Raw genomic sequence first — 13,608 nt, forward strand, 5'->3', positions numbered from 1 at the left:
ATAGATACGCTTAGAACCAGTTCTCTATTATAGCATGGCACATAATTTTTGTACATGAATAATTACACTTAAAAAATTAACAACGTAAAAGGGAAGCACGTAGACAAAATTATAATCTTTTCCTAATTTACATGAGCATCAAACTTTCGAAGTATTTTATAATCTTACCAGAAACACCCTAGATTTCTAAAATCACCTCACACATGGTAAAATTAAAGATTTATCATCAATATACCTAAACACCTTAATAAAGTGAGATCGTTTATTTATAGACTAACAAGTAGATAAGAATTGCCTATCTACTAGTGCATACTTCAATCCAAATACAAAACACAAAACACTTACTTTTAATGACTAGTGGAAAAACAATTTCATGAGTAACAATATAAGTTCAGGGTTTTTTGTTTGTTTAGGAACTAGATAAATAATATATCTAATAATAAAAAATATAAAGTACTTCATTAGAAATTTCATCCAAAATAATATAGAGGTCAAAACAGAGGAAAGGGAAGACCATGAATTTCTCTAATAAAATCGATCAATAATAAAAGTTGGGGTTGAATCTAATCGATATCAAAGTTTTTTTTGGCCTTTATCTTATTGTTTTTATATTAGACATACTTCAGGTATAATGGAGTTTTTTTTTGTACTATTTTGATAGTTAAACATTTTACTAAAAGCTTCGTAATAATAACAAAATAACTAATAGCTCCATAACTACGTAATAAAAATACTTCGCGGCAATCGCACATAATATAAATAAACCTTATTAAAACACGAACCCAGTTTAAATAATAAGGGTTCTATAAACAACAAACGGTTCTAATATAATCTATGAGTATCAGATAACTTAATTCCTTTAATTTTAGCAACTTATTAATTCAGTACAGTTTTTGGCACGCTTGAAAATTGGCAACTTCGAGGCTGGTAACTTTCGGACACTTGTAACTTAATTATCTACCAAACCACTACATGTTCCTACCTCATTAAGATATGACAATGCATTTCTGCAAACAAGTTTAGATTCTAAGAAAACAATACTAGGTCCTAACTCTCTGATATTGAACACCTCTTCGTCGTCACACAATGCATTTACGAGTTATTGCGTCACAAATGTACGCAAAGATTTGGTAACATATTTAAACTGCTGACGTTGAAATATGTATGACGATTTCAATGTCATACGAATAGGAAAGAGACCATAAGAGCCATTGCGCCCTGTCGACTAGTCGCCCACTACACACCACGCCCACACAGAACTATATACCGTAGAGTTAAAATAAGACAGATTAATGAAGAGACATAACTCTGCCTTAAGCCGTTTTAAGTCTGAGCAAAGACAAAGTGAGCTCTAAGGATCTTGCTTCAATCTCTTGGCGGCTGAAAATATAGGCGAACGACTAGTCAATATTGCGCAATTTTTTTAAGAGATTCTGGCCTAACTATTAGTATCTTACGAGCCAGGCATTCGGGTCAAAATTATCAAAATCGAGATGAGGTATTCGCGGGAGCAAAAGCGGCGTAGGCGGTGACGACGTAGGCGCGGACGCTGTAGAAGGTTGCTTGATGGTCGTTCGCCGCCCACATCGCCCAGCGTGGTTATGTTCCCCTATTAACTTGTGGAGCTTTCCCTTCTGAGTGTAGGCCTTGCATCCACAGCCGCCCATGGTACATCGCCAACGGACGATGCCAGAGCGCATAGTATGTGCTGCGTAAAAGCTCTTCCCTCGAACCCAGAGGCGTGGCCGACCGCCCGGACCCACACAAATGCGAATCAAATTATCTGAAAAAATTTGGATATTGTAGAACAAATTACACGGAAATATTAAAGACAAGCTCAACAAATTCTGGTTAAGTACCGGAATCTTGTGGAAAATCACTACTTCACTATATAACTGCGAAACTTATAAATGCGAAAGTGTGTTTATTTGTTGGTTGTACTTCGATTACGTCGCAACGGAGCAATGGGTCGGTAACGTGATTTTTTGCATGCGAGTGAGTCAAAGATCTGGAGAGTGACATAGGCTGGAAAATCAAAGAGTTCCCACGGGATTTTTAAAATGCTTTATCCACCCTCGACGAAGTCTCGGACATCATCTAGTAACACATGAATCATATAGTTCCTGCTAAAAGTTATTGAGGAGCATTGTTTCTTTTACATTAAATTGAAGTGTTTTAAGACAGTTTAACAGGCGTATTAAGTAATATTCGTAACTTAGAAAAATCTTCCGACCGAATGCTTAAAAATTGAACGATTGGGACTTATTATGTGAGGGAAACTTGGGAAACCAATTTCTTAAAAGTAACATAAATATTTTTCGGAGACAGATCAACCATAAACTTACCTGACCTTTTAAATTCGTTAAATGATTTTGAGTATTTAATGATGATGACTGTACTTTGAAGAATAAGTTCAGGACAAGCAAGCTTTGACATAATGCAATGACTGCGTTCATCAAATCCTTTTATACTAGAATTCAAAATTAAGATTAGGGCTTTAGTGGAGAATCAGACGACATTGTCATGTTCAATCTTTATGCAATGCAATAACTTGAATATGACACATGTCGTCTGAATGGTCCTCTAAAGAAGACCCAATCATGAGTATGAATTTCAGTATTAATAGTTCGAATATATTTTGATGCCCTCGCTATATAATAGTTAATGAACCATTGCAATAATTATAAATTATTATCGCAATGTGATCGTATCGCAACAGGTCGTGACGGCAATCTGGGAGGGAACGTCTCGTACCCCGCACAGCCCCCGCGCTAACCCGGTACGGGCGAGCGCGGGTGACGTGCGGGTGTGCGGGGCATCCCCCCGCCTCATACCCCGATTGCCATCTCAACCTGTTGCGTACTACAGTTACGTATGGAAATGATTTAAATATAAATAACGGCCATTTAGTTGTTGATTGAGGATAATTTAGCATTAATACCATTGATAACGCATTAAGTAAGTACAGTTACTCTGTCACAGCAATTTATTGAATTTTGTAATTGATCACATTTCGCTAAATATGACGATATGACATTATACTTAATATACCGTCATACTTATCGAAGGAAATACATAAGAAATAGGAAATATATTATTGAAACGCACCATTGCAATGTAATGCTCATATACGAATAGTTATAATATAATTTGTATTATTTTCTGTAACATTCTAATTTTAGAGAATACTACGATTTGTGAATCACCTTGCTGTCGCGTTTCAAAAATATATTTCCACTTTTCCACAGGTGTGCTCTAAATTAATGAGTTACATATACATCATACACTGTTCATATTATCATAAATTGTGTACCATTATACTCTTCGTTATCTAATATTATAATTAACTCATCCATTTTTCATATCAAATTATGTACCTTATTGCCGTTTTAATACGCCACTTTTGACAGTTGTTACTAATATGTGTTAAGAAAAAGTATCGACAGGCAACCTTGTAGTTTGCTATTTAACTATGACAGCGATTACGCACTGCACTTCCGTCATCCGAGTTCTCTCCGTCATCCGTGAGAATCGGATGTGCCTCGGATTAAAATTGGACATATAACGTAGATATGTCAAAGATGTCAACTGAATAGCTTGGATTCGGATCAGAGATCGGATTAGTGCGTAAGCAATATCCGAGTTTTTTATATCCGTATTTTCACGGACTCTGATCAGATGAGTGCGTAACCGCTGTACGTGTACTAAATCAACTGTATCAATGTAGATAAATAGTCAGAAGAGGCCTATTGAAACGGCTCTTCTCACAGCTGTATGGAACTAACTAGATATAGCGTCTTTTACAATATTTATTTATTTATCAGCCCGCTTGAAATATCTATATGAAACATATAAATTGCATTTGTTTGATTCCAGTGCGATCCGCCAATGTGTGCAATAATAAATTACCTTTACCTATAGTTATTATATAAAGTGCGATTCAACCTTTTTGGCGGGTGAGAAATGAGCTGCAAGAGTAGATCCATTATCCACGCAGGTACATATCCGGAACAATGATATAGTTTTAAAGTTCCACAGGCTTAAAAATTTACATACAAATTTTTGAGCCCAAGTAACTTTGAAACTACACCTTTTTACGGAAATCTGGCAAACAGATATTTATATTTAACTTTGTTAAATCAAAGTTGGAAAAAATCCAATTGCACATTTAAAACCTAAATAATAACCCTTAAAACCTTATCAGATTCGCCTTTAAAATTTTTAATGGTCATAAAAAAGTAGTGGTGTAGATAGTATATATCAACGACCCAAATTATGGCACCACAACACGACTTGTGACTAACTACTGAGGCATCAGCCACCAATAAGTTTGAACCCTACTAGTTTTGATTATTAAACCAAGCTCTTTTCTTTTTCATGTCGATAGTAGGAAAACTAGTGATCCGCCCTGGCTTTGCACGGGCGCAATGTTAATACTAATGTGGTGTCAGTGTGGTAATTTTGTTATATTTCAAAAGAATAAGACAGCATTTTAGATAAAAGCTCTCAGTTGGCTTGATTTCTTTTGACATGTTGAACAATAATAATTATCGTCGTATTTCAACAAATTAACACGAAACAATATTAAAATATACGTATAAACGTTCCTCTTGAATAACTCTATCTATTGATGAAAACCGCAAAATATAACCGTTAAATGTGTTGCGTAGTTTAAAAGATCGCGTACAGAGGAGCAGACCGCTGTCTGTTTTTTCTGGAAGTGTTTTTTTTATACTATGTAGAGATAACACGTTCATTCAGCCATTATTGCTATACTTGTCTAACATTATTTTATCCTAAAAATTAAAACTACATTTGTATATTGCGTAGAGATCATTTGAGGAGCTGGCCAACAAAACGGTGTAATTACACATAATTACAAAATATTTTTCTTTATTTGATCTGGAGTCTGGACATTTTTGGCCCGCTGAATACAATCTGAACTTATTTGTAAGACAATGGCCTAAAACTGTACTGAAATTGAGTCCAAAGTTCATAATCTTGAACACTCAATACAAATTTGAACTCATTTACAAGCAAAATGGCCTGGACCTGTGCTAAAATTGAGTCCAAAGGAGGTGATTTTGCTCAAAACGGTTTCACAGTAAAGTTTCAACAGCTTTCTTTGAGTTTTTTTCTCCTTTTGTAAAATTTAATTTCATGCATTTACACCCTTTTGTTCGCCAGCTCATTTTAAACAACAAAGTTGTAATTTAGGGCCAACACACATTCAGCCTTCATACATCGGCAACTTTTACGTCCAGAGTTAAGTCCTGCAAAACCAAACTAACCATCTGCCGGATCTAAACACTTTGTGTGAATTACCCTTAACGAATATCCATAATTTATAGACTAGATTTTGACTAGTGGGCTAAAACGAACATTTGGATATTACGTACACCCTGTTTGTGCAAGTAACTATATGTTATACTTAAGTACCGAAATTAATATCTAAGCGAATCACGTAATATTATGACTAGATCGTCTATACCGACTTTTATAATTATGTAGATGTAACAAACTACCTAAGAAAGTAAAGCCGATATTATATTCACGAATAAAAAGTCGCAAAAGTGATTGTCTTTCCGACGGTATTTTTATCGTACTGCAACATTTGAAAACGTTTCCAACCATAGAGATAGAATATTTCCAACTGATAAGCATTAGCTATTTTCGTGTTTGAGTTGAGCACGAAAATAAAAAATAGCACAGCATTACACGAGTTGCATTGCGTATGACCTTCATAATGCGATCATTCAAATGATTCTTTTATATGCAAAAAAATAAATAAACGTGGATTTGGAACTGGCTCAATTGCAGTTTAGGTGGGCAAACGAATGACGATGACTTACATTTGCAAAAGTATAGTCGCAAAAATATTTTTAAGATATGAAATGAGTTGTTTGCTTGTAATAAGTGTTTTAAAGGTTTTGTCAATGCTGGCCGAATTGAAACCCCTTAAAAAATAAGATAGATAGAAAACTTATTACACTTGAAGAAATCGTGGGGCGAAAATATAGAATCGTAGAAGCAGTAGGTATTGCCGTCGCGAGAGTACGAGCAATCAGTACCCTTATTATAAATACGAAAGTGTGTTTGTTTGTTGGTTTGTTGGTTTATTGGTTTGTTGGTTGGTTTGTCCTTCAATCACGTTGCAACAGAGCAGCGCATCGACGTGATTTTTTGCATGGGTATAGTTAAAAACTTGGAGAGTGACATAGGCTACTTTTTATCCCGGAAAATTTAAATAGTTGCCACGGGATTTTTAAAAATCTAAATCCACGCGTACGAAGTCACGGGCATCAGCTAGTAGACGATAATAATAGGAAACTTCCGATGAGAAACAATTTTCGCGATGATATTACAAATAAGTAAATGCAATGACTTATATGTATAGTAAATGCGAAAATGTCCTATTCGTAAATGTAATATCGGCCTGTGCGCTACCATAGTCCACAGGTACGTGTCGGAAAATACATCGTCTCTACTATCGCTCAGCGGTTCAGCAGGGTGATTCGCTTACTCAGTGTTAGCACTGAATGATAGCCACCGAACGCATTGGACATTAGTTGATTTTACATTTCTATTTCATTCAGTGATACTAAAATATTTCTTCGTAGAAAACCTTCAATGGCTTAAAAACATGTCAAGTGACCTCGGTGGCTATGATTCAGTGAGCTCTTTTTACCTGACACCCAACTATACAAAAGCTAGTGGCAGGCAAACAGCGCGACACGGGCTGTGTTTCTGTATTTTGCATAAAATAATGACATGCGCGTGTACCTGCACGCGAATTCTCAACGTAGCTCAGGCGGCTTAGTTAAATATTATTAAAACTTATTATATACGAATTTCCTACTTTATGCCTATTTCCTCCTTCCTAAAGCAACGAAAACAAAATATAATAAAACACACCTTTAAATAATTTGAATAATGCAACTTCCTTGGCATTATGTTAAACAATCTTCCAAAGGATCTATTTTCGAATTTTGCCCGATAGGTATTGTATTGTCCTATTGTGATGATGACCATCCTATTTGACGTCACGAGCTCCATGTACTACACACTAGACAGGCATTCCAAGAATTTTTCGCATATAACTTGTCAATGTAATACTAATTTTGACAGCTTCATTAGACACGATTTTTGTTCGGAACGACGACACATCTAGTACTGGTGCACATAGAGATCGTTGATTTGACGTTTGATAACAATTAAATTGGCGCCTACTGCCTTGTAGTGATAGAGCACACAGTTATTTATGACAAAGACTGAATAAGTTTGAGATGACTAGACTTGGAATGTTAACATACAGTACAGCAAACTTAAGTAAATAACTTAATATTAAAATTATAAATAATACACAAAATAAAGCTACTTTCATACCAAGTATGTATAGTCCGCGACAGGTTGAGATGGCAATAGGGGTAAGAGGCACGGGGACGCCCCGCACATCCGCACGTCAACCACGCTCGCCCGCACCGGGTTAGCACGGGGGCTGTGCGGGGGTGTGCGGGGCGTTCCTCCCCGATTGAGATCTCGACCTGTCGCGTACTATACCTACCTAAAATTACTTAAATAATTTAATTTTAAAATAAAATATTTTTAACAATAGTATTAATATAACCATGTTTATCTTTATACATGGTAAGCAAGTACATTTATTAAAAAAAACAAATAAAATCTGTACGAAGCAGCTCACTGAGGATTTGTCTAACACATTACGATAGGCCGTATAATCTACGTACTAGTCTTAATCATCTAACACAGCTTTGACGTGAGTAGCAATAGTTGCGTTTGTGAACGCGCGGTAGGGTGTAGCAGTAACAAGGGTAGACGCAGGCATAACTTGAGGGTCGTGGGAATGTACATTGCTGAGCGCGAAGATTTGGTCGTGAAGAGTATGAGCGTAGGCCCGACAAGTCCGCCTTGTGCAACGCCATCGCACCTTGCTCTTTTCCGGGAAAACTTTCTCCGCGTAGAATGAAAAACCGCCGAGACGCATATGACGGCGACCGCGATTCGATATCACGAACTCAACTGTAAGAATAACATACTAATCACTGTCTATTCTCTATGCAAATATGTTACGTGCAATGTAACTACATATTTCATAAATATATGCATAAGTGGGTGGATCAACTTTTCTCTGTAATGAATCGACAAATTATTAGAAAATAAAAAAGTATTTAGTAGTTCTTGTTAATTTCGCTTATAAATAATTACCGTCATTATTAGATAATAAAATTATGAGTCTAACTAAACGTATTTAAGGATGTGACATGAATTTTGTTTCTTTTTAAATTCTTTGTAGGCATACGTTTGAATAAATTCACACGTGATGGAAAGTGATGATGTAGCCTAAGATGGGACACGTTTACCTAGAAGATGGCTATCGCTCTTGAAACCTGCTTCCATCCGCTTTTGCTTTTGTTCCGTCTCATCTGACTAATCTATAGCTTCTCTAAAGTACTTTAATTGGGTATTCATACCATTCTTATATAACAAGTGTTTTAATACCTTAAGTTCTAGGTTAATTATTTTCTCAGTTACCACTGTATCTTCCATGTCTTGCTAACTTATTGTTTTTTCATCAAAAAATTCTAATCTTTTCCATTCCTGCCATTGGATCATTTTTGTCTGTACGTCTATCATAGACTATTATTTTATCACGTTTACAGTAGCTCAAAATAGGTACATATATGTTCAAGTCTTGTGTATCAATTACAAGCTTTATTTCAAAGCGCTGGGTTTGTAAGCTCGATTAGTATATATTTTGCATAGGCATAATTCGCTTAACTACATAGAAGGATTGATTTTGTAATAAGTAATAGTACGACTCGAGCATATTATGCTTGAATTTTCTTGTTTGATTGGTTTGTACTTTGTATAAGGCCTTTATACTATCGTGTAAAAATCTTTTTTGATATTTTGTGCCACTTTTTGGTTTAAGTAATTTCTTTTTTCCAGCTGTAGCTTTTGAAGCACCATCTGGTAGAAAAATCATTAAACATTCTTAATAATTTGAAGTGTAGGTAAAAATATTATCATAAAAATTATAAATACTTTGTTCGTGGGTTTATCTTAGTATTTTTGTATCTTTTATACCGTAGTCGGCATGTCATATTTAATTTTCTTATCTAGTTTTATATAAGTATATTGGCTAAACTAAAGTATAAAACTTTTCTCTATTAGAGGTTTTTATATTTATCACACTTTTTTCAAAATTTCAAATTTGTCATTTAGTTTATTTCCTCTGAATATTCAATCTTTATTTTTTAGTTTCTGTCTTCCTTCGTCTAGTGTTATAGACACATTTTTGATATTGGGTACTATGCTAGAAGTGCTATGTCAGAAGAGTTATAACATCTGATCCGTCATTGAAGCAAAGTGATATCTAATATCGTAGGCAAAGAATGAGAGTAATATCAACGGCGGCGTTTCAGATTTTGAGTGCTCTCTTTATAATTTTGCTTTTGTTTTCTCCAGTTTGCCCTTTTGTTAAGTCTTTCTTTCAGAGTCAAGTCCTTGACTAGTCTTTTTCTCTTATGGTAATCTATTCTTCTTTTCCTTTTGTACTCTTCGTGCCTTACAGGATCTTGTTTTATTTTAGCCTTATATCGCCTTTGTCTTTCGGACTGTTTTGACGGCTTTCTTGCTAAAAATTAATAATACTTTTTTAAGTATTTTAAATTAAAAAATTAAAATCCCCAACACATTAACATAATCAATAAGATTCATTTAGTAGTAACATAACCCAGGTAGCACCTTTAGCAGGTAGTATTTTTTGATATAATAACCTAGCCGAAGCTGAAATTACGGAATTAATATAAAAAAGGGATCAAAATAATTGTGATTGGCTACGAGGGACAGCCAGGCGACCCACTTCTGTGTGAATGCCGGGTTTATTGACATTGATGTTTTTAATCGAGTTTATTATGTAAACTTAAACATTAATCATAATTTTAATAACTTATTAACTACTCTTGTCATGAATTAACCGCCAGGAACAAAATTTGACAAAGAATATTTGATCCACCCAACTGTACAAACTTTATTACAGAGAAGTTAATAAAAGAAAATACAGTAACCAAAACTTCACAATTAATTATATAAGCCAATGAAAGCGAATATAAAATAAGTAAATTGACTTGCTAAACAAATACAAAAAAAAATGGAACATATTAAGCTTAAAATAAAAGGACTAAAATAAAACACAGCTCCGTTGCAAGACTTTATTTCGCAGCGAAAGCAATTTTACTGAGGTTTTCGATATGCTTAGTAGATATATAGAAACTCTTAAAACGAAACAATAATACTGCGAGTAGACTAAAATGAAACATGCAGATTTCGAATATTTATTCCTTAGCTAAAAGAATTTATTATACAGGATTATATCAGTGTGGAGATGAGGTAACATGAGGTAGATGTTAAACAGAGCGCAAAGAAAAAGACAAAAATAAAAACAAAACAAAAACACGTATTTATTTGAAAACTTTACTTCTTCGCAGAAACGATTTCAATAAGGCTTTCGATACGATCAATATTATTGGTATTAAGAACATTCGATAAGTGATTATGTTCAGAACAGCGTACGATGAGTCTACCGTCGACAGTTAAAGCGCGGGCCATGCAGCCATCTTGTTTTCTTCTCTGGCAGGCCCAGTAGACTCGGGAGCCTCGTCGCTTGTGTGCAACGAAGCCGAAACCGTCGAGTATGAGGCAAGGTGCTCCCCGCTGCGTAACCGTGTAGCTTACCCCTTTCTGCTTCACCGTAACAGCTCCTGTTGTGTCAGTCACCATAGCAACACTAGTCTTGGTAAATTCCAAAGCTGTTTGGCGTGCCGTAGGGACATGATATAGGAAAAATATCATCTGCTATTTCATATCCCTGTGATTTTATTGTATATATTATAATTATATCCAGTACCAGTTTCGCACCGTAACCATAATTTCGTAATATGTAGGTGATCAATAATTATCATCATCAATAGTTTTACGCGCCAATAGATGAAGCTGTAGCTGCGTCATAAAGTGGACTCAAAATTTAAACGCAACTAAAGTGCTATCGTTATCAGCTAAGTAGGTACTTAAGAATAATCTACACAAAATGTATGAAACCAAGGGACATTATCACACTTCTCAAGAAACCTGTGTTCAACTAAGAATAGGCTCTAAGCTGCCTGTGCCATACACTTTGAATGCGTGCAACCTAGGTGCGCGCATGCTATAACTATATTCAGAGAGAAAATAAACCAATGTGTCAAAACTACTCTTTATTATGTTACTCAATCACAATTTCATCTTCATGCTCGATATAATTACACTAATATTTACTGACTTCATTTAATGAAATAATTATAAACCTAATACAATTAATTTCAATTCACTGTAAATGTTGGCGCACAAAATAATGAGAACTCGACGCATCAATAGAAGCGCATTTTCGCGACGCATTCCTGCCCATTCGGAGCTCACCTTTACAGCAAAATATTTTATCACTCTGACTAAAAATTTATGATCATTGATCTGCCTTTAATACAAGAAAAAAAATTGGTGACCTTGTCGGAAAATATTTGGTTCGCCAATCGTTAAAATATCAGTACAATTAAAAAAGTTCTTAAAAAAATTATTAACAATGAAAAGCTCAAATCAAGGCTAGGACTGCACAAGACCGATTCCACTTCTGTTCCAGTTCAATAGTCAAACAAATAAAGCTCAAATCAGAATCTTATTACAGGTATTGTAGCAGAAATGGTGGCTTCAAATCCAAAACCACCCAATAGTGCTTACAAATTGTTTTGAAAATTACCCAAATATAACTATAAAATAACCTTATTAATCACCATCATCAATGCTCTACAGCTCTGGACGATCCTTGGCTCGGTCAAGCTAACCTCTCTACTGGAGGCAATCAGAAGCAGCTTCTTTCCATCTCCAAACTCTCGCGATCCTCCCTTATTAATACTTACCACATTTTAAATACCTAGTGAAAATTATGTGTGTGCCAAACGCTGACCATACATAATCAAGTTTACCGTCAAGTGTGGTGCTGACTTGAAGCTGCGTCCAGTAAACTTGACGGTTTCTGGCTATCAGTTGACTGGACGCCGCTTCAAGTCCACTGCAAACTAGACGGTAAACATGATCGTGCATAGCGGTAAGATCACGTTAGCAGGCAAACTTCTCCAATCGAGTAACTTGTTCAAGAACGCGAAAAATGGTAACTTAAAAAATACTCTGGTCAACTCGAAACTTACACTCAAATCTTAGAACCGAGATGAAACCGATGGTGAATGAAATCGGAAGCTTATGATCTCAGCCTAACCACTTTTAAAAAAGTCATTCCAACATCGATGGAGCAATCCTCAAACCGACGGACACGTCACAACTTCGCCCAATTCATATTTACGAGCGATTTTCTGCATGTGGTCATCCGTGTGGTTGTGTACAGGATTAGTTATCTTCAAGACGTTGTTCTTAGAGGTTATTCTCGCCCGGCAACGTTTCCCATACTCCATACATCGCCAAAACGTCCGACCACTCCGGACACTGTCCGTGACAAATATGTAAGGCTCGTATATAAGTTGAAGATGTCCACTTTTCGTCTGTATGAAGTGCAGGTCCCCTTTCATGTTGCTAAGAGTTTCTACAACTAAAAACAATGTGGACGTGATTATCGATTCAATATATATTTGTGCCTAGCAAACTTTTGTTTCAGTAACTATATTATGTTAAGTAAGTAATTAAAGGACAGGTTAAATAAAACAGCAATATTAAAATGACTTTTATTTAAATCTTTATTTATTTTTACAGTATGTATGTACTTAACCCATTCAATGCCTTTATGCATTGAATTTGAAAAAAATTATGGTGATCCACTTATTCTATTTTAATTGTTTGAAATTAATGTTACTGTTTCTATAAATAATCAAATATCCGAAAAATAAATTATAAATACAAGAAGGAACCTATATATACAAGTGTGAATCGGATTCGCACATGAAAGATTCCATACCATCGTACAAAAAATCTCATACTATTATTTATGTTTGCTCTAACAGCTGTACAACACTGCAAGTTAATGAGGGAGGGCGCCATCAGTGATGTGATTTAGTAAACATAATGTTTCATGGTGAACATTTTAAACCGTGAATTTGTGGTTACATCTCACAAAAAAAATTAAATTGTGGTCATGAACTAATAATTAGTATTTTCAATTTTTTAGTAAGATAACTATATCAAGTGGGGTATCATATGAAAGGTCGTCACCTATGCATTCTAAAACAGATTTTTATTTATGTTTATGCGTCATAGTTTTTGAATTATCATGCAAAATGTCGAAAAAATACGACTGTAGTACAGAACCCTCATTGAGCGAGCCTGACTCGCACTTGGCTGGTTTTTTTGGGTTCCGTAGCAAAAGGGTGCCTATTACTAAGCCTCCGCTCTCCGTCTGTCTGTCCATCCGTCAGCTGGCTGTATCTCGTGAACCGTAATAGGTAGTAGAGAGTTGAAATTTTCACAAAATGTGCACAGAATTCTGTTGCCGCTATCACAACAAATACGTACTTATATTATAAAATAAATAAATAAATGTTCACAACT

General features: G+C 35.3%; 1 protein-coding gene across 50 annotated transcripts in view; it reads right to left on the reverse strand.

Moving 5' to 3' along the window:
• LOC117986086 (modifier of mdg4-like) overlaps positions 1–13,608 on the reverse strand; it is a 244,123-nt gene that overhangs the window by 221,330 nt on the left and 9,185 nt on the right. The window contains exon 5 of one of the 50 annotated variants that reach the window (XM_069501342.1): positions 907–1,783. The exons of 47 other annotated variants lie outside the window; for them this stretch is intronic. In XM_069501342.1, coding sequence (XP_069357443.1) covers positions 1,446–1,783 — 338 coding nt within the window. In that variant the 3' untranslated portion in view covers positions 907–1,445. Of the gene's footprint in view, positions 1–906; positions 1,784–10,460; positions 10,785–11,263; positions 12,656–13,608 lie in introns of those variants that run through there. 2 more of the 50 variants (XM_069501347.1, XM_069501346.1) reach the window with 2 other exon arrangements.

The sequence above is a fragment of the Maniola hyperantus genome, chromosome 10 (assembly GCF_902806685.2).
Source record: "Maniola hyperantus chromosome 10, iAphHyp1.2, whole genome shotgun sequence".
NCBI lineage: Eukaryota > Metazoa > Arthropoda > Insecta > Lepidoptera > Nymphalidae > Maniola > Maniola hyperantus.